This window comes from Danio aesculapii, chromosome 25, assembly GCF_903798145.1.
Source record: "Danio aesculapii chromosome 25, fDanAes4.1, whole genome shotgun sequence".
NCBI lineage: Eukaryota > Metazoa > Chordata > Actinopteri > Cypriniformes > Danionidae > Danio > Danio aesculapii.
The window spans coordinates 18,220,044-18,242,579 of NC_079459.1; the positions used below are offsets into that span (position 1 = coordinate 18,220,044).

General features: G+C 35.1%; 1 protein-coding gene across 1 annotated transcript in view; it reads left to right on the forward strand.

Moving 5' to 3' along the window:
* si:dkey-219c3.2 (transcription initiation factor TFIID subunit 4) overlaps nucleotides 1–22,536 on the forward strand; it is a 101,434-nt gene that overhangs the window by 55,699 nt on the left and 23,199 nt on the right. Inside the window, exon 13 of the mRNA XM_056451895.1 lies at nucleotides 11,183–11,302. Coding sequence (XP_056307870.1) covers nucleotides 11,183–11,302 — 120 coding nt within the window. The remainder of the gene's footprint in view (nucleotides 1–11,182; nucleotides 11,303–22,536) is intronic.

Genomic DNA, 22,536 nt, shown 5'->3' on the forward strand with positions numbered 1-22,536 from the left:
CATCAGACTGTCATACAGACTTATGGCTAAGCTCATTTAACTCAGACTACCACACTGCCAATCACTGATGAGCTTTTAACTTCCTAGCCACACCCTAACTACCAGATACTGCACCCTAGCAACAACTGTCCCATAGACTTCCATTGCAAAAGACTGTCATTGACTTAACATTAGATCAAACTTTGTGACCTCATAGCTTTTCATCAGACTGTCATACTTATGGGTGAGCTTTATCTATCTATCTATCTATCTATCTATCTATCTATCTATCTATCTATCTATCTATCTATCTATCTATCTATCTATCTATCTATCTATCTATCTATCTATCTATCTATCTATCTATCTATCTATCTATCTATAAACTGTTTTATCTATCTATCTATCTATCTATCTATCTATCTATCTATCTATCTATCTATCTATCTATCTATCTATCTATCTATCTATCTATCTATCTATCTATCTATCTATCCTTTTTCAAACTGTTTTATCTATCTATCTATCTATCTATCTATCTATCTATCTATCTATCTATCTATCTATCTATCTATCTATCTATCTATCTATCTATCTATCTATCTATCTATCTATCTATCTATCTATCTATCTATCTATCTATCTATCTATCTATCTATAAACTGTTTTTATCTATCTATCTATCTATCTATCTATCTATCTATCTATCTATCTATCTATCTATCTATCTATCTATCTATCTATCTATCTATCTATCTATCTATCTATCTATCTATCTGTCTATCCTTTTTCAAACTGTTTTATCTATCTATCTATCTATCTATCTATCTATCTATCTATCTATCTATCTATCTATCTATCTATCTATCTATCTATCTATCTATCTATCTATCTATCTATCTATCTATCTATCTATCTATCTATCAACTGTTTTTATCTATCTATCTATCTATCTATCTATCTATCTATCTATCTATCTATCTATCTATCTATCTATCTATCTATCTATCTATCTATCTATCTATCTATCTATCTATCTATCTATCTATTAACTGTTTTTATCTATCTATCTATCTATCTATCTATCTATCTATCTATCTATCTATCTATCTATCTATCTATCTATCTATCTATCTATCTATCTATCTATCTATCTATCTATCTATCTATCTAAGAACATGCTAATTCATGCTAGAGTCATGCTAATAACATGCTAATTCATGCTAGAACGATGCTAATTCATGCTAGAACGATGCTAGTAACATGCTAATTCATGCTAGAATCATGCTAGTAACATGCTAGTTCATACTAGAATCATGCTAGTAACATGCTAACTCATGCTAAAACGATGCTAATTAATGCTAGAATCATGCTAGTAACATGCTAATTCATGCTAGAATCATGCTAGTAACATGCTAATTCATGCTAGAATCATGCTAGTAACATGCTAATTCATGCTAGAATTATGCTAGTTACATGCTAATTCGTGGTAGAACGATGCTAATTCATGCTAGAATCATGCTAGTAACATGCTAATTCATGCTAGAATCATGCTAGAACAATGCTAATTCATGCTAGAATCATGCTAATAACATGCTAATTCATGCTAGAATCATGCTAGTAACATGCTAGTTCATGCTAGAATCATGCTAGTAACATGCTAATTCATGCTAGAATCATGCTAATTCATGCTAGAATCATGCTAGTAACATGCTAATTCATGCTAGAATCATGCTAGTAACATGCTAATTCATGCTAGAATCATGCTAAGTAACATGCTAATTCATGCTAGAAACTATGCTAATTCATGCTAGAATCATGCTAATAACATGCTAATTCATGCTAGAATCATGCTAGTAACATGCTAATTAATGCTAGAAATCATGCTAGTAACATGCTAATTCATGCTAGAATCATGCTAGTAACATGCTAATTCATGCTAGAATCATGCTAAGTAACATGCTAATTCATGCTAGTAAACATGCTAATTCATGCTAGAATCATGCTAGTAACATGCTAATTCATGCTAGAATCATGCTAGTACATGCTAATTCATGCTAGAATCATGCTAGTAACATGCTAATTCATGCTAGAATCATGCTAGTAACATGCTAATTCATGCTAGAATCATGCTAATAACATGCTAATTCATGCTAGAATCATGCTAGTAACATGCTAATTCATGCTAGAATCATGCTAGTAACATGCTAATTCATGCTAGAAACATGCTAATTCATGCTCGAATCATGCTAGTAACATGCTAATTCATGCTAGAATCATGCTAATAACATGCTAATTCATGCTAGAAACATGCTAATTCATGCTAGAATCATGCTAATAACATGCTAAATCATGCTAGAAACATGCTAGTAACATGCTAATTCGTGCTAGAAACATGCTAGTAACATGCTAATTCATGCTAGAATCATGCTAGTAACATGCTAATTCATGCTAGAATCATGCTAATAACATGCTAATTCATGCTAGAAACATGCTAATTCATGCTAGAATCATGCTAATAACATGTTAGTAACATGCTAATTCATGCTAGAAACATGCTAGTAACATGCTAATTCATGCTTGAATCATGCTAGTAACATGCTAATTCATGCTAGTAACATGCTAATTCATGCTAGAAACATGCTAGTAACATGCTAATTCATGCTAGAATCATGCTAATTCATGCTAGAAACATGCTAGTAACGTGCTAATTCATGCTAGAATCATGCTAGTCTATCCTATCTATCTATCTATCTATCTATCTATTTTAAATATATACATTTTAAAACTGTTTAAACTAAATAAACTATTACCAAGGCTTTGTCAAGCCAGCCTCAAAGTTTGTCCTCAAACTTTAATAATCTAGTTATTCTTCTTCTTCTTCTTCTTCTTCTTATTCTTCTGAGACTAATTTCTAAGTGTATCTCCTCCTAGGTCTTTAAAGCTACATACTTCAAACTTTCGTCAAACCTTCAAACTGGTCTGACTCGGGTTGCTATATCTTTTCTAACTGATCCGACCTTGGGTTTTCCGAAAAAACGACCCAGAAAAAATCCCAAAAGTCCCATTGACTTAACATTGGGTCAAACTTTGTGAGCTCATAACTCTGCATCAGACTGTCCTACAGACTTCTAACTGGACTCATTTAACTCAGTCTAGCCAGCAGCCAATAACTGATGACTTTTTAACTTACTAGCCACTCCCTAGCAACCACTTACAGCACCCTAGCAACTGTCCCAGAGACTGTGACTAGCTATTCTAACACACGCTAACAGTTTTAACATCCTACTGACATGCTAATCTTGCTAGAAAGGTGCTAGCAACACGATAGTGACATGCTAGTCATGCTAGTAACATGCTAATTCATGCTAGAATCATGCCAACAACATGCTAATTCATGCTAGAAACAAGCTGATTCATGCTAGAATCATGCTAGTAACATGCTAGTTACATGCTAATAAATGCTAGAATCATGCTAGTTACATGCTAATTCATGCTAGAAACATGCTAATTCATGCTAGAATCATGCTAACAATATGCTAATTCATGCTAGAAACATGCTAGTAACATGCTAATTCATGCTAGAAACATGCTAGTAACATGCTAGAATCATGCTAGTAACATGCTAATTCATGCTAGAAACATGCTAGTAACATGCTAATTCATGTTAGAATCATGCTAGTAACATGCTAATCCATGCTAGAATCATGCTAGTAACATGCTAATTCATGCTAGACTCATGCTAGTAACATGCTAATTCATGCTAGAATCATGCTAGTAACATGCTAATTCATGCTAGAATCATGCTAGTAACATGCTAGAATCATGCTAGTAACATGCTAATTCATGCTAGAAACATGCTAGTAACATGCTAATTCATGCTAGAATCATGCTAGTAACATGCTAATTCATGCTAGAATCATGCTAATAACATGCTAATTCATGCTAGAAACATGCTAATTCATGCTAATAACATGCTAATTCATGCTAGAGACATGCTAGTAACATGCTAATTCATGCTAGAGACATGCTAGTAACATGATAATTCATGCTAGAATCATGCTAGTAACATGCTAATTCATGCTAGAAACATGCTAGTAACATGCTAATTCATGCTAGAATCATGCTAGTAACATGCTAATTCATGCTAGAATCATGCTAATAACATGCTAATTTATGCTAGAATCATGCTAGTAACATGCTAATTCATGCTAGAATCATGCTAGTAACATGCTAATTCATGCTAGAAACATGCTAGTAACATGCTAATTCATGCTAGAATCATGCTAGTAACATGCTAGAATCATGCTAATTCATGCTAGAATCATGCTAGTAACATGCTAATTCATGCTAGAATCATGCTAATAACATGCTAATTCATGCTAGTAACATGCTAATTCATGCTAGAATCATGCTAATAACATGCTAATTCATGCTAATAACATGCTAATTCATGCTAGAAACATGCTAATTCATGCTGGAAACATGCTAGTAACATGCTAATTCATGCTAGAAACATGCTAATTCATGCTAGAAACATGCTAGTAACATGCTAATTCATGCTAGAATCATGCTAGTTACATGCTAATTCATGCTAGAATCATGCTAGTAACATGCTAATTCATGCTAGAAACATGCTAGTAACATGCTAGAATCATGCTAGAAACATGCTAATTCATGCTAACAACATGCTAATTCATGCTAGAAACATGCTAGTAACATGCTAATTCATGCTAGAATCATGCTAGTTACATGCTAATTCCTGCTAGAATCATGCTAATAACATGCTAATTCATGCTAGAATCATGCTAGTAACATGCTAATTCATGTTATAATCATGCCAGTAACATGTTAATTCATGCTAGAATCATGCTAATAACATGCTAATTCATGCTAGAACTATGCTAGAAACATGCTAATTCATGCTAGAATCATGCTAATAACATGCTAATTCATGCTAGAACTATGCTAGAAACATGCTAATTCATGCTAGAATCATGCTAACAACATGCTAATACATGCTAATCCATGCTATAATCATGCTAGTTACATGCAAATTCATGCTAGGATCATGCTAATTCATCCTAGAATCATGCTAGTTACATGCTAATTCATGCTAGAATCATGCTAATTCATGCTAGAATCATGCTAGTTTACACTTTAAAACGACTTCAAAATTTTAGACTCGGCTTTTCAAGCCACCATAAAGTTTGTCCTCAAACTTTAATATCTAGTTCTTCTTCTTCTTCTTCTTCTTCTTCTTCTTATTCTTCTGAGACTAATTTCTAAGTGTATCTCCTCCTAGGCCTTTCAAGCTACATACTTCAAACTTTCGTCAAACCTTCAAACTGGTCTGACTCGGGTTGCTATATCTTTTCTAACTGATCCGACCTTGGGTTTTCCGAAAAACGACCCAGAAAAATCCCAAAAGTCCCATTGACTTAACATTGGGTCAAACTTTGTGAGCTCATAACTCTGCATCAGACTGTCCTACAGACTTCTAACTGGACTCATTTAACTCAGTCTAGCCAGCAGCCAATAACTGATGACTTTTTAACTTACTAGCCACTCCCTAGCAACCACTTACAGCACCCTAGCAACTGTCCCATAGACTTCCATTGTAAAAGACTCCCATTTACTTAACATTGGATCAACCTTTGTGAGCTCATAACTCTGCATCAGACTGTCCTACAGACTAGAGTCTGGCCTCATTCAACTCAGTCTAGCCAGCAGCCAATCACTGATTACCTTTAAACTTACTAGCCACTCCCTAGCAACCAATTTCAGCACCCTAGCAACTGTCCCAGAGACTGTGACTAGCTTTTCTAACACATGCTAACAGTTTAAACTTCCTACTGACATGCTAATCTTGCTAGAAATGTGCTAGCAACACGATAGTGACATGCTAGTCATGCTAGTAACATGCTAATTCATGCTAGAATCATGCTAACAACATGCTAATTCATGCTAGAAACAAGCTGATTCATGCTAGTAACATGCTAGTTACATGCTAATTAATGCTAGAATCATGCTAGTTACATGCTAATTCATGCTAGAAACATGCTAGTAACATGCTAATTCATGCTAGAATCATGCTAGTAACATGCTAATCCATGCTAGAATCATGCTAGTAACATGCTAATTCATGCTAGAATGATGCTAAAAACATGCTGATTCATGCTAGAATCATGCTAACAACATGCTAATTCATGCTAGAAACATGCTAGTAACATGCTAATTCATGCTAGAAACATGCTAGTTACATGCTAATTCATGCTAGAATCATGCTAGTAACATGCTAATTCATGCTAGAAACATGCTAGTAACATGCTAATTCATGCTAGAATCATGCTAGTTACATGCTAATCCATGCTAGAATCATGCTAGTAACATGCTAACTCATGCTAGAATCATGCTAGTAACATGCTAATTCACGATAGAATCATGCTAGTAACATGCTAATTCATGCTAGTAACATGCTAATTCATGCTAGAATCATGCTAATAACATGATAATACATGCTAGAATAATGCTAGTAACATGCTAATTCATGCTAGAAACATGCTAATTCATGCTAGAATCATGCTAGTAACATGCTAATTCATGCTAGAATCATGCTAGTAACATGCTAATTCATGTTAGAAACATGCTAGTAACATGCTAATTCATGCTAGAATCATGCTAATTCATGCTAGAATCATGCTAATAACATGCTAATTCATGCTAGAAACATGCTAATTCATGCTAGAAGCATGCTAATAACATGCTAGAAACATGCTAGTAACATGCTAATTCATGCTAGAAACATGCTAGTAACATGCTAATTCATGCTAGAATCATGCTAGTAACATGCCAATTCATGCTAGAAACATGCTAGTAACATGCTAACTCATGCTAGAAACATGCTAGTAACATGCTAATTCATGCTAGAATCATGCTAATTCATGCTAGAAACATGCTAGTAACATGCTAATTCATGCTAGAATCATGCTAGTTACATGCTAATTTATGTTAGAATCATGCTAGTTACTTGCTAATTCATGCTAGTAACATGCTAATTCAGACTCGGCTTTTCAAGGCACCATAAAGTTTGTCCTCAAACTTTAATATCTAGTTGCAATTATTAGCTATTCAGTACAGAAGAGGATTAGGTTCAAGCAAAAATAATATAAAAAAAAAAACATCTAAAGTTGTTAATTTTCAAGGAAAATGTAAGTCAATTGTTTGGCTTTTTTCAGAATTTAATGATTTTTTCAACATATGTTTCAACTTTTGTTTTGAAATGTAACAAGTTTATTCTGGCATTCTAATTAATTTAATCTCAAGATGGTTTTATGCTTTATTATCGCTGCTTGACTTTACTAATCTTTTTTTATGTGGTTCAATTATAAATATTTTTAATAATATACAATTATTTATTCTGTTTTGTTTGTTTATTTATTTATTTGTTTATTTTTAATCCATGTATGGATTCAATATTATGTATTTATCCTTGTGTTGGACAAGAAGATTCCCTCCAAAAATGTGGATAGCGCTTTGAGTCTCCAGAAAAGCACTGTTTAAATGGAAGGAATTATTATTATTATTATTATTATTATTATTATTATTATTATTATTATTATTATTATTATAATTATTATTATTATTAATTTATTAGTAGTAGTAGTAGTATTGTTCGTGCAGTTTGATAAATAACAATCTTGATAATAATAATTTAAAGGTCAAGTGTGTAACATCAGTGCTCTATAAATTTCACCCTTTCTGCAATTGATCTTTGAAACAAGTAGTCCCACATCCAAACTTAAATTGTACAGTTATTAGCACTCTTGAGCTGTTGTTTAATTAAATTTGATGAGTTCATGTGATAGAGATGCTATCATTGCATGTTTCACATGTCTTAAACACAGGCAGTAAACAGCACATACTATGCAAATACCAGAATGCAGCATTTTCATCCTGAACACTTGACTTTTGATGTTAATGCCGTGAGTGGAGAATCCTCAATCTGTATTCACAGTGGCGAACAGCCGTGGTAAAGTTGAGCAGCAGGTTTTGTGATTGAGGTCAGTCATTAAACAGTGATTATGTGGAGCCACAGCTCTCTGGATTACAGATGGCGTAACTGGGTTCCCTTTTCACTCCTCATCAAATAATCGAATATGAGCGGAAGTCAGCGCCGTAGCTGCAGGCAGCAAACAGAAGATCAGCAGCGACACCAAACAGTGCCCGTCCTCCCAGAACCTTCCATTTAACGCTGCATTGTCCATTCGGATCCTCCTTACCTCTCATTACTTCAAATAGATTCGCTCACCCGTCCGTCCATGTCTCTTTTTTTGTGTGTCCTCTGGCACATTCACCGTGTCTGCGAGGGTCAGGTGAAAGTTCAGTGCACCAGATCACTGACATGCAGCAGTCGCGCGGGCCATGTTTACGTGTCAGCTCGCTCTCACTGGGGCATCCATGCGTGTGCATGCAATGTGCACAACTTCCCTTCCGATTAGCATAACCCTGACTTAATTAGCATGTAAACGTTGCCTTGAATTAGCGCTTTGTCAGTCCCCCCCCCCTTTTCATTATGTTATTTTGTTTTTTTTTTTTACAAAAGGAGGGACGGGCAGGCGGCGCAATAATTTGGACAAATTATTTCTAGCAGCGCAAGTGAGAAATTCAGTCAATCAAAAGTAATGCACATGCGTGCTAAAAGTGTTTTACTCTGTCACTGATTTACGTCATTCCTGCAATACAGACATTTTGGCCTCACATTTACCCAGAGCTTCATCTGCAAGGCAGTCCACACCAAGCCAGAAAAGTGTTTCTATTAACTGAACACACCATAGATATGGTTGTTATTAATGTAAATAATAAAAAGTCTTTGTTTATTTATTTAGTGTATTGTTATTTTATTATAAGTTTTTGTGTTCTCTTTTTCTTCTGTAAAAGGTAGCACAAAAAATATAAAAGATAGTATAAAAAATATTTATTTGCTCAGGTAAAAAACAAAACAAAATTAATTGGGACGCATTCTAGTACAAAATGTAAACGTTTCCTACACTTATAGTTTTGATGCTTAAAGGTGCAGTATGCAAGTTTGACACCCAGTGGTTGAACTAGGTATTACATTCCTAGATCAAAACAAACGCAAGCGCAGGTTGCTAGATGATCAACAGGAGTGAGTTTTGAGCTTAAAGGCTGATTTAAACGTGTTCAAAATAAAAGCAACGGCAAGCGATAGAAGGAATATTTTTTATGCTAAAAGGAGTTTTTGTTCCATGTTTAGAAACAGCATCTATTTCTCACAGGTGATCAGCAGAAAACTGACAGTCATCACCTCAGGTACACCTCATGTGCTTTACCATTTTTCTTATTGCCATACTACTGAAAGCAGCAGCAGATAGTTTACCTCAGATAATAAAAATAAAACAAACCGTTTGAAGTTGAACTTTAGAACTGTTCAAAATATATATTCATAAAGGCATCAACACCAAAGCTCCAAAACTGCCAATTTATTAAATTTAAAAGGCTGATACAATGCATGTACAATGCATGACAGTGTTCATCACAAAAAGTTGCTTCTTTTTGTACACTTCCGGATCACATGATCTCCCATAATATCTCATGACAAGAAAAATAGAAAGAATAAACATTTAAAAATTATACAACTAGTAGATATATACAACGAATAGATATTCAAAATACAGAAACAAACCCTAATATTACATCACAAAATAAAGAAAACATAATCGAATATAACAAGGAAATACAACAAAATAGAGCCAAACAACTGTGAAAGAATGTGTAGTAACTGTGAAATAATGCAAACCAACACATGTATCAGTGATTCAGCATCTACATTTAATAATGTTAAGAAGTATTAATTCGATCATAAACCATTTCGTGAGTGAGTGCATATTCTGTGCTTCTGAATGGCTGTATTTTAATTTCTGTCATGTTTTCGTCTGGTGCAAACAGCATAATTGCTTATCACTGCAAATCTGAATGAATGAAATGCGTTGTTTTCCAACAAGGCAACTCGGGGTGCTGAAATATAATTGGCTAAAGAGGCATTGGGCTGGTTAAAAGAAACAAAACAAAAACAGATGTTCTGGCACGTAATGCACATTTTCAAAGCAGAATATCTGACATTGTTTTTCAGATAAACGAGAAAGTTCACTTAGCATATTTCTTAAATATCTGCAAACATAATATGGTATTTTTATGCTTTAGAAGAGTCAAAAACTTACACATAACATCTTTTAACATTACATATATATATAATGCATTTATTGGCTAATGGACGGGACAGCCTGTCAATCACATGCAAATCACAGTGATCCAATAAGACAATCAATTTCTAATTTAAGCCCTGCGCTACATTTGCACCATCCAAAAGCTGATTCACTTATTTACACACCACAATACTGAAGAAAGCTTATCTCACATCTAAACTATTTCCAGGTCCTTCTGTTTGGGAATCTCTTTTTCTAAACGTCATCCCTCCTGTACCCCACCTACAATATTTGACTCCCACATATCCCCTTCTTCATATGTCCAGCGGCCATTGCGGCTCAGTAAATGTACTTTCTAACGGGGCCGTCGATGACACACAAAGCCGTTCTTGCTGCTAGTGTTTTTTTGTGTGAGTTCATGGCCGCAGTGGTGTGAGTGTCAGGGTGAGGAGAGGTGAGGACTCTCTCTGCATTCTGTGCCCAGCAGCACTCACTCGGAGTGGGGGAACAGAGGACGCGCAGCCCCCCTCCTCATCCACCCCTCCCGGCATGGCTGGCTCTGTCACTGCCTGCTAGGGTGAGATGACTTTACCTGCGGGCTGTGCTTTTTGAAAACCGCTCGCTCTCTCATTCTCAAACACTCACTCACTTTCTCCCTCGTTCCCTCGTGGAAAGAAATTGAATTAAGCACCCAGATACGGCGAAAGCTCAGAGTTATTTGCTGCATTGAAGCTGTGCGTGATGTTGGAAGCTTCATTTGCTCTATAGAGCTCTTCGGGGCAGTTTGGAATGAATGTAAAATACATCGCACACAAATATTTGAAAATGAGAATTCAAGGAAATGTGATATACAGTTATTCTTATTTGGGAACTCGTTATTCGCAGATCTACAGTATATATGAAATGAGTGTATTGTGTGAAGCGTGTTGAGATAGTGTTAAAGCAGTTAATATTGATTGAATGTTCTTGCCATTCAGATGCAGCAGCAGGAACTCGCCCAGATGAGACAGCGGGATGCCAACCTCACAGCCCTTGCCGCCATTGGACCCCGAAAGAAACGCAAGCTCGACTCTCCTGGGGCCTCAGCAGGTGCAGAGGTAAGACCCTCAGGCCCCTTATTTATATGGACCTTCACACTAAGGTTCATGTGGACCAGTGCCAAGTAGATTAAAGCATGTCAGCTCCTGAAGTGAAAGCTGTTTCCTTCACAAAACATTTAGAAAGGAACTCTTTAAACCTAGTAAAACTCATTTCTGGAAAATTTAAATTCAAGATTTCAAATATGTATATTTTTTTACTTTATTTATAGAACTTTTTATGAAAACATAACATCCAATAGTGTACATTATGTATATATGTTAACAAAATTATCTCAGTGTTATTACTTTATAACAACTAGAACAAGCACCAAAACACTAGCAAACAATACAGCAATTATACAGCACCATCAAAAGAATCTCAGCCAGACTAATGAAATAAGAAGCTAAATAGAATGAGTTAGGAGACATTGTTAAAATATACATCTAAAGAAGGCACCTCATATTTTATCATACATCTTCCAAATCTAGAGAAACTTAACCTTTCCAGCTTGAGGGCAGAAACCATTTCATCTAACCATTTAAAAAAAAGCTTGGCGGTGTCGTGGATTTCAAGATCAGAATCACTCTCTTGGCCAGCACCATGCCAAACATAGGGGAGAGTTGTTAATGTTGAGGCCAAGTAAGAGCCTGGCCTGAACATGCAAATAATGCTAATTCCACAACAGTGTTAATGTCCATTTTAAAAGCCTGACAATAAAGTCTGAAGTTACTTTTCCAAACTTTCTGGACAGGACCAGAATATATGACCATGGGTCCCAACCGCGCCTTTACATCCATCACACAAAGGAGACATAGAAGGGAATACAGCTTATTAAGTTTGGCTTTAGTGTAGTGTAATCTATGCATTACTTTAAATTGTTTAAGCTGTAGACTTACATTTATAACGCAAGAGTGAATCTCTCCTCCCAAGTAGAGGATGAGATGTCAATTCCTAATTCCCTCTCCCAAGAATCTTTAAAGTGTGCATTAGAAACGGAAACATGAGAAACAAACAGATATATAAATGTGGTCACCAAATGTCCCTTCATTGAACACTGCCTCAAAAGCTTGTATAGATCATGATCAAGAGAGACTAAGAATGATTGATTGTGTTTGATAAAATTACGAACCTGTAAATGACGAAAAAGGTGTGACTGTGAGAGGCCAACAGGTTTATATAAACACTTTATCAAGTTGTCCAAGCACAAAATCATGATTTTTGTATATAGGTAAATAAGTGGATGGATATTCAACCTTTAACACCATTTTCACTTGATTTAAAATTTGAATAGAATTAAGAACAAATAAGTTTTTGCATTGCACCATCTTCAATGACAGAGTGTTTGACCACAAAATAGCAGCTAAAGGACTGTTACCAACTGCACAAGCCTCAAAATGGACCCACTTAGGATATTACTTAGGAACCCTCCCTCTTCCCTAGATTTTTGCATATGAGGTTTTGAAATTCTGTGTGCCCTATATCCACAAACGAAAGAAAAAATCACAGATTCTAACCATTTAAAAAAGGATTTTGAAGAAAAATGGGTACTATGTATGTTATATTTATATACACACATATATTTGATTTGATTTATTTTCGAACAGAAATATCATACATAAAATATCTTTAACAGAAAATACATTTCAACATGGTCGAAAATAGAGCGAGAGGAAGCACAAGCTTGTTATCCCCCCCCCCCCCTTAACACATACATCATTTGTCTATATTACTTAAACTTATTTCTTCTTTTACTTATCTCTTCTTTTTACATGTGACATATTTTATTCTTTTGGCATTTTTGACAGATTATATGTTTGACTCCATTTGTACCTTTATATTTTGTAACAGACCCCCCCCCCCCCCCCCCCCCCCAAAAAAAAAAACATAGTACTGTAAATAGCCATTAATTAAGATTGCATCATACCTTTCTCATTTGTTCCTTTTTCAATCACCTTCATCATTATACTCCTTTAATAATATATATCTATACAACTTTTTAAATCGATTAATATCCTGACATTTAGAGTTTGTTCTAGACTGTTCCATAAATTGAAAATAAAGCATTTTTATGCTCCAAATACCCCACATGTTCTATCAGTCTAATGACTTTTTTCTGCATTGTACATAAGGATCGTAAATTAGATTTATATGTATTCCCCCAAATTTCAACACAATAACTCATATATGGCAACATAAGTGTGTTATATAATATATACATTGATTTATTGTTCAGGATAAATCTTGCTTTATACACTATTGCTACAGTTTTTACTAATTTTGATATCACTATTTATTTGCGGTTTCCAACTAATTTTATGATCCAATACAACACCATGCAAACTTAATTGCATATACTCTTTCTATAACTTCATTATCAATTTTTAAATCTATATTATGACTACTTTTAAATTTCCCAAATATATAACCATTGTTTTACTTGTATTTAATGACAAATTGTTTACCTCAAACCACAATTTCAATTGATTAATTTCTGTTTTAATCAACTCCATAAGTTTTGGTAAATTATCCCCAGAACAAAAAAATACTTGTATCATCTGCAGATAAAATAAACTTAAACAACTCTGTTATCTTACACATATCATTAATGTAAATTATAAACCATATTGGACCTAAAATGATCCTTGCGGTATGCCACAATTTACATTTAGATATGACAATTTATGGTTGCCAATTTCCACGAACTGTTGCCTATTTTTTAAATAACTGCTTATCCAGTCCAAGGCTACTCCTCTAATACCATACCTTTCTAATTTATTTACCAATATATTCTGATTTATTGCATTAAATGCCTTCCTTAAATCTATAAAAATCTACTGTCTCATTTTTATCCATCTTATTAGTAATTTCCTCAATAGTTTCTATTAATGCCAGAGATGTTGACCTATTTTTCCTGAAACCATATTGCTCATCAGCTAAAAGGTTATGTGTTTGTATGAAATTAAGCCTTTCAACAAAGATTCAAAAATTTTTTTGAAAACTGAGATGGTGTAGAAACTGGCCTATAATTTGTAAAGTATGGTTTAACTTCAGATTTATAAAGTGAAATTAATATAGAGTTGAAGTCAAAATTGTTCACCCTCCGTTGAATTTAGTTTTTTTTTTTTCTCAAATATTTACCAATTGATGTTTAACAGAGCAAGGACTTTTTGGATGTTCCTCTAAGTGACAGTGGGAAAAAAACTGAATCCATAAAATGTACGACATAAAATATATACACTTTACTTATATATACATTTACTCATTTAGCAGACACTTTTATCCAAATTGACTTTCAAGTGAGAATAAAAGAAGAACTTTAAATCATCAGAGTAGCAGTTTATAAAAGCTGAGGCAAGTCTGAACTTTTTTATAGAGGTAGTATAGGATGCTTATGAGAAGGTGTCTGGTACATATAAAGAAAGGAAAAGAGTGTCACCTACAGATGGTTTGTCAAGATCACTCACCTGCGTGAAGCACACTTAGAATTGCAAGATGTTTTTCATAAACATGGAGTATTGGTAATGTCTGATAAATAATGTAATGATAAAATGAGATATGTCACATTAATCTTGCATATTATAATTTATCAGTTATTTTTATTTATATTTATACATCAAATGTATACTTTGTAAACTAAAGCCATAAAGAACCATAAATGTGCTAAAAAAGAGTGTATGTCTATATCTGAGTCTAAGAAATGGTAACAGCAGTACTTTCTAGTCCAGAGGTGCCCAACCTTGATCCTGGAGGGCCGATGTCCTACAAAGGTTAGCGCTAACTTGCCTCAACACACCTACCAGGAAGCTTTTAATATGACTATTAAGAGCTTGATTAGCTGGTTCAGGTGTGTCTGATTGGGGTTGGAGCTAAACTCTGCTGGACAGTGGACTAAGTATCGAGCTTGGGCACCCCTGGTCTAGTCAGTAAGTGTTGCACATCTGTAGTGCAGATATTTGGGTATAAAACCGAAGTTTTTATGCAGTAAAATTATTCCAGATTTATTTCTTAAACCTCTTAAAAGTGTTACACGTGCACACACTACAAATTGAAAATTGTGATGTCACGCAGTACAATGTATTGTTAAAATGATCATGGCTGAGGGAGCAGCTCAGCGGATCATCACTGATGTTTGAACAGGTAAGGGTTATATTTGTCAGCAAGTGTACAGCTTTTTCTCACATTGGTGATTTCCCACTCATCAATTCTTTTTGTTCTTATGGTTGTTGTATTTCTCCCAATGCATGTCTTCTGGGCAGTCATGTTCTTCCACAAAAAAGTCCTTCATCTTCACTTTCCATCTGACTAGGAGTGGGAATCGTAGGCTGATTATAATTATATATATATATATATATATCACAATATTTTGTGTAGCGATGTGTAACAATTATGCAATGTATTGATATATCAAAAGAAAATCATCCATGTTGTTTTATAATCTTTGTTATTGAAGGGGGAAAATGCATAATGTTATAAGATGTACTCCATTTATTCACAGCACATATTTTATAGTATTGCAACAATGCTCAACAAATGCACAACTGTCAAACAAGCTTGAAAATGCTGATGTGCAGAGAGCAGTTTGTGTTATTATTCATAGCAGCAACTTTGTTTCCTGTTATCCACAGCCAACGGTTCTGTGCACATACAGTGGTAAAGTATTCAACATTTTTCTCAGAAAACATTTCTCAAGGTGCTGTTGGCTTGAAATTTACCATATTCACTAGATGTTTATAACTAAAGAAATACCAAAAAGTTAAAAATCTTGATGGTTCTGTGGGTTTCCTCCATCCAAATTAATCGTTATTTTGTGTTTTCTATTGGATTTAAGTCAGGTGATTGGTTTGGCCATACTACAACTTGATTTTCTTTCTCTGAAAGCATTTGAGCGTTTCCTTGGCTGTGTTTTGGATCATTGTCTTGCTGAAATGTCCACCCTGGATTCATCTTCGTAATCCTGCTAATGTAGATGTTGGAATGAAGCAACTAATATTAATTTACAATGATGAAGTGCAGAGGATTGCTGACTAACTACTGCTGAATAATTACTGAGAGATTTCAGCTGCTGTCTGGGTTTTCACGGCTTTTCTACACCTAGCTTCATTGTGTTCAATACTTTTTTCCAATGCCATTTCATTTTATTATATACATAACTTCATTTGTGAACTAATTATTTCTTTGGTTGTTATCGACATCTGGTGTAAATTTCAAGTCAACAGCACCTTTAGAAATATGTTTTTCTGAGAAACATGGGACATGTGTTGAATACTTATTGCCACTGTACATGCACTACTGACCAAGGTAAAAAAAAAAGTGTATTGTCCTGATTGGGAAATTGGGGAAAGACTGTCTGATAACTACTGTAATGTGAGCCTGGCATAAATGTAATATGTCTGTGTGTAATGTGTCTAGGAGTGTAACAACATCATGGTAGTTGTCCTTATTTGTATTCACAAATTCTGTTTGCCTTTCTAATAGGTACCATGTTGTTAACAGAATTTATAAATAGCACAGTTCATTTCCTCGAATAAATATGTTTATTTTGTAATTGTAACATATGACTGTGTATACAATCAGCTATTGCCTCTGAGCTCATGGTTGGTTGTTAACAAATTTGTGTAAATGTTTCTGTGGGGAAAATTGAACAGATTTATTTTTCCATGGGAACAGACTGTTGCACTCACAAGATCAAAAATATATGACCATAACAAATGCCCCAACCGGTCACATGCTCACTGATTTTTTTTTTGCTTGGGCAAACCTTATTCATGCTAATTTAGTAAATCAAGCAAGTGTCATTTCAGTTGTGTGTAAATACTGTGACTTCACATGCTGCTGCCCATGGCAGTTTATCAATAAGAGACACTCCACACAATATTGCACATAAGCGATCATTACCACTATCAACATTAACAGTAGGGGTTGCATTCTAATGACCCGCCACATGGCTTAGATCTTCTCTTCACTTGCATTGCAGCAATCTGCTGCAGTGGAGGGCACTAAATGTCCCTTTATGGAGAGCATAAATAACCAAATAAAAGCATTATTTCTGCTCTATGAATGCACTGCCGACCTCTTTCACTATGTATTACCTTCATCCACCCCCATAAAACATGACTAAAACAGATCAGCAAACACAACTAAACCTTGATTACACAGCTGATGCCTGTTTATCGATACAGGTATGAGAGTCTGGGTCTTGCGATGTCTAGAATGAAGGCAGGTAGACGTCTTCTCTCTTCATTTTCAGCCCATCATTTCTGTCTTTCACATCCAGCTCAACATTGCCTTTGGCGCTGCCTCCCCCAACACGTGCACAGAAACTCGCACACACACCCCTTGATGTAGAGCAAAGTGAATATGACTTTTCTAAAGGGGTCGGTACTCGCCCAGGGGTCCATGGCTGGGCCTGCTCTGAAGGGTCCAGTCAGAGATTTCATCTCCACAGCAATGTGCCTGAAGGGCAGCATTGCCTAAAGCAGGAGGCAGCCATGTCATAATGGCTTCACTCATTCTGCCCCCACCCCCGCGTCCTGACAGCAAAATACCTCATCCTTGCTCCCCGTTTACTTCTAAATAAAAGCTTCCTGTGGTGTCATTCTGCGAGGAACTGCGTCAAGATAAAACAGTCAAGTCCGTGTTTGCATCAGTTGAGAAAAGGGCACAGTTTTTGCTTTGCCCTTTGTCTGGCCTCGGCGCCCTCCAGGCAGTTGGTTGTTTGATTGCTATTCCGTCTGTCTTTGGGTTGATGAAGCGTTTAAGCTAGGAGGCAGCCCTGCAGAGCTGCTCCAGGGTGGATTAGTCACAAGGGCAGGTGATGAGGACGTTTCTGAAGGGCGAGTTTTAGGGCACGCTGTAATAAAGGCCGCCGAGTTCCTGTGGGCCCGCATACCAGACTGAGCCTACAGGCAGATCACACACATGAGGGTTCAGAGTTGAGCTGTCCTAACATGGGCAGCCCATATTAACATGTTCATCCCAGTCCTGAGGCTAGGGGGATGAAGAGAACGACGGATTGAGAAACAGTCCATGTGGAAAAAGAGGGAGAGCTGAGGTTTTCCTGTTGTGTCTGGTGGACTTCTTATGTTATTAGTATTATTATCTTTTTTGTGTGTGAAGATCAGCTTTGTTTCTTGATGCCAGCTAACCACAAGCATCTTGCTCTGCATGGCTTTTGTTAGTGTAACATGTTGGCTTTAACTTTCAGCTCAAGTTGAGAGAGCACCTTCATGTTCTGGCTTTATTTTTTCACATTCCACTCTGTCTCTCCATCACTCTGTCGGCTTATGCTCATCTGTTGGTGGATGAGTTCAGTACATGACAGTACCACCTAGTGGACTTGTTTAACACTCACCTTGAGGTGGTCTGTGTAGACATCCACAGACCCTCATGATGATGAAAATCAGGTGGACAGTATATTTGCAATGGCCCAAGGAGACTTTAGCCTTTTTTCTTCTCCAGTGTACAGAAAAAATGGCATATGTTAATACACAATATATCAGTGCTAAATTGGAGTGAATTAAGCATTATTATTGTATTACTGCTGTTATCATTTTTGGTTATCACCATGATTATTGGCTTGCCTTTATTCTCAACTTTATCTCAGGCCATGTGCATTCTGTAGCATCTTGGCTTTAACTTTCAGTTAAGTGTAGAAAATGAGTGTTGTGAGAAGGAAAAATGGAGATGGAAAGTAAGAAGAAATGTATCTCTCGTTCAGAAAAGGAGAATGGATATACGGTTGCCCTTCCCTGCAGCAGAATTAACAGGCATCACATGGAAAACAATCTCAGCTCCGGCTATGAAAGAGAGGAGAGGGCCATTAAAAGCAGCCTGAAGGGATGGACTGGACCCAATATCACTAAAGCAAGCTCTCACTCACTGAAGTGAGGGCTCGCTCACAGGCAAAGAACCGTGCAGAGTTCTATAGCCACAATTAAAATCTCCCCCTCTGCCAGATCGGCCAGAGGGCAGAGACTGAAAGGGGGAAGGAGGGAGGGAGACGTGGGGGCAGACATGGAATACCAAAGGCAGATTCAAATGTGTAGCCAGTAATGAGCACTACCAAAGCACAGCTTTTTGCAGCAGTGGACTGGAGTTTAAACATTACCAGTCATTGAACTGAGAGTCTGCTTTTGTTAAAGGGATAGTCCGCCTGAACATGAATATCATTTGCTCACCTTCACATGAATTTCTTCCATGAACATAGACACTGTGCTGATAGAAATGCTCAATAAGTTCAGGTGTGTGTGTAAGTTCATCATTTTTGTTCACCCTTTATACAAATGACTGTGTTAGTCAGCAGACAAATCAATATATTCTTAAATTTTCTGATGACACTGTATTATTGCACCTGTTCACAAAAGATGCCAGCATTATGCAATATAGAACGGCTGTAAAATGGTTTGTCGACTGGTGTGATGGCCACTATTTGGAAATTAATGTTAAGAAAATTACATCATCATAGACCCCAGGTCAGTGAGCAATAGGAGCTCTGTTGTGTTTTATGATGAAGAGATTAAGCAGGTTGCTTCATATAAATATTTGGGGATGAATATTGATTGTGAGCTTAATTGGCACTCTCATGTGTCAAGTCTTTGCGTAAGAATTCATTTGGATAATTTGGAGTGAGTAGCAGCATAATGATAACTTTTTACAAAGCAACAATAGAGTCTATTTTATGATATAGAGTTTGGTTTGGAAATCTAACAGTACAAATGAGAACCCAAGTAAATAACTTGATGAGAGTGGCAGGAAATGGGAATTGAGACACTTGGTTCACTACAAGACATCTTTGAGTTGTGCATAATTCAACAAGCCAACAAGATATTATCTGATTCTTCGCATGTGTTGTTATTGGTGTATGAGCTGATGAATTCTGGCAGAAGATATAGGGTCCCACTATGAAGGCATAATAGATAAAAACATTCTTTTGTTCCTTTTTCAATTAAATTTATCAATGATCCAGTAGGGTGGGATGGTCAAAAGAATAAGATAACATTGGTTGGCATAACAGGGCAGTGGGTGCACATTGTATATTTAAATAAATGTTCTAATGGAACTGAATTTTATATTATTATATTATGTTATATTATATTATATTATATTATATTATATTATATTATATTATATTATATTATATTATATTATAATATATTATATTATAATATATTATATTATATTATATTATATTATATTATATTATATTATGTTAGGAGGTATTTTAGGATTAGATTTTTAATGTGTATGTTGTATATTTTTTTATGTGGGGTCTGTAATTTCTTCTAAAACATGGTACTTTTTTCTCCTAAGGGAGATAATAAATTTTACCTTGACCTTGAATAGATTTACTGTATTTACAGGGTATCCGTGGTGTCTTAAAGTCTTATTGTCTTAAATTTCCAAAATAAAAATGTAAGGCCCGAAGTCTTAAATTCGCTGAAATATTGAATTGTAGGTCTTCATTTCAAATGGGTCTTAATTTGGTCATACTTTATTTTGATGGTTCGAAATTGTTACATTGCATCTACATGTCAACTAATTCTCATTAGATTATAAGTAGACTGTTAGGTTGGGGTTAGAGTTGGGGTTAGGGTTAGTGGAAGTTGACATGTACCTGCAAAGTTTCTTATAGTCAGTTAAATGTCTGTTGAAGGAGCAGCATCAACAGATATTAAGCAGACAGTCTAATGCTCAAATGGACCATCAAAATAAAGTGTTACCCTTAATTTTCCAATGTCCATGTAAAGCTCCTCAATCAGGCAAACACCGCTATACAGTACAGTCCCCAACAACACATCGCAATAAAACTTCGAACAAAAGTCTATTTAACAATATGATTCCTCACAATAACATTTGTAAGTTCTCCATGTATTTGTAGACCATATGTGGTGAGGACACTGACCTGTAAAGACTGTTGTACATTTTAGGTTATTAGTTTTTAAAGCTTGTCAAAGAAAAGTATGTATGGTTTGCTTGTTTTGACATGGTATTTAAGTATTATTTAAGTAATTAGAATTTTTTTATGGGGTAAGCAAAAATCCCTGTGGATTAGCCCTGTATAAGTCTGAAACTTCATTCATAATGGTCTTAAAAAGGTCTTAATGTCTTAAATTTGACTTGGTGAGAACTGCAGATAACCTGATCTTTGCCGTCATCCTCTAATAACTTAAAGTTGGTCTTTCAAATGCAAAAATTTTATTCAAATTCAAATCTGTTTTTAATTTACACATGAATCCAAATTTCACCAAAAGACTGTGTTGTGAAAGACTTTTCTGTCAATCATGGGAACCGGAAGTACCTTTCATTAGTTTGATGTACTTCTAACTGAAATGGAATAGTAGACGAGGGGCTTTCTTTTTGTGCATAATTATTTCTTCATTGCAAACTAATGGTAAAAAAGGCATGATTGAGAATATTGGGGCTGAAGCCCTCAAACAGATCTCAACAGAGATGGACCACCACTCCAAACACAGAAATGTCAGACTTTGATTACAAATTACCAAAACAACTTTAAACCCCCACTTTTTTTCAGCCAATATCTAACAAAATTTAAAGACACGTATATTTTCTTTTCAAATAATGTTTACTCGGATACATTACTGCGTTCATGCCTGAATGTTGTCGTAATTACCATAGCATCAAGGAGAAAAGTGGGCAAATTGGAATCTTGTGTTTCTGTTTACTATAATTAAATGCCTAATTAAATCTGCAGTGGTCAGGGGCACATCAGTCAAATTGTTCAATTCAATTGTTCGGTTCAGTTGTCAAAGGTTGTAATTAAGTTCGTTATGATATCTAATTATTAGATTAGATTATTAGTATAAGAAGGTACTGTATATAATTATGATAATTATGAAATTATATAAACACCTTTGTTTACAGTATAGAAAAAGAAAATCTGGCTTGATTCATTACAACATTCTTTCAAAATTAATTGGGATATTTTATTTCCTGAACTCACATTAAAACATTTTTTCAGTGTTTTTATTTGTGTGTATGTGTGTATATATATATATATATATATATATATATATATATATATATATATATATATATATATATATATATATATATATATATATATATATATATATATATATATATATCCAGACATTTAGAGGCAAAAGACTGAATTTTAAGTTATTTACTGATAGTTTTTGAATCTCATTTGCACTCTTTGTTTAGGTAAGTTGTTTGAATGCATATTTCTAAACATTATCCTAATAAATTGGTGGTTTACAGGTATTTCTCA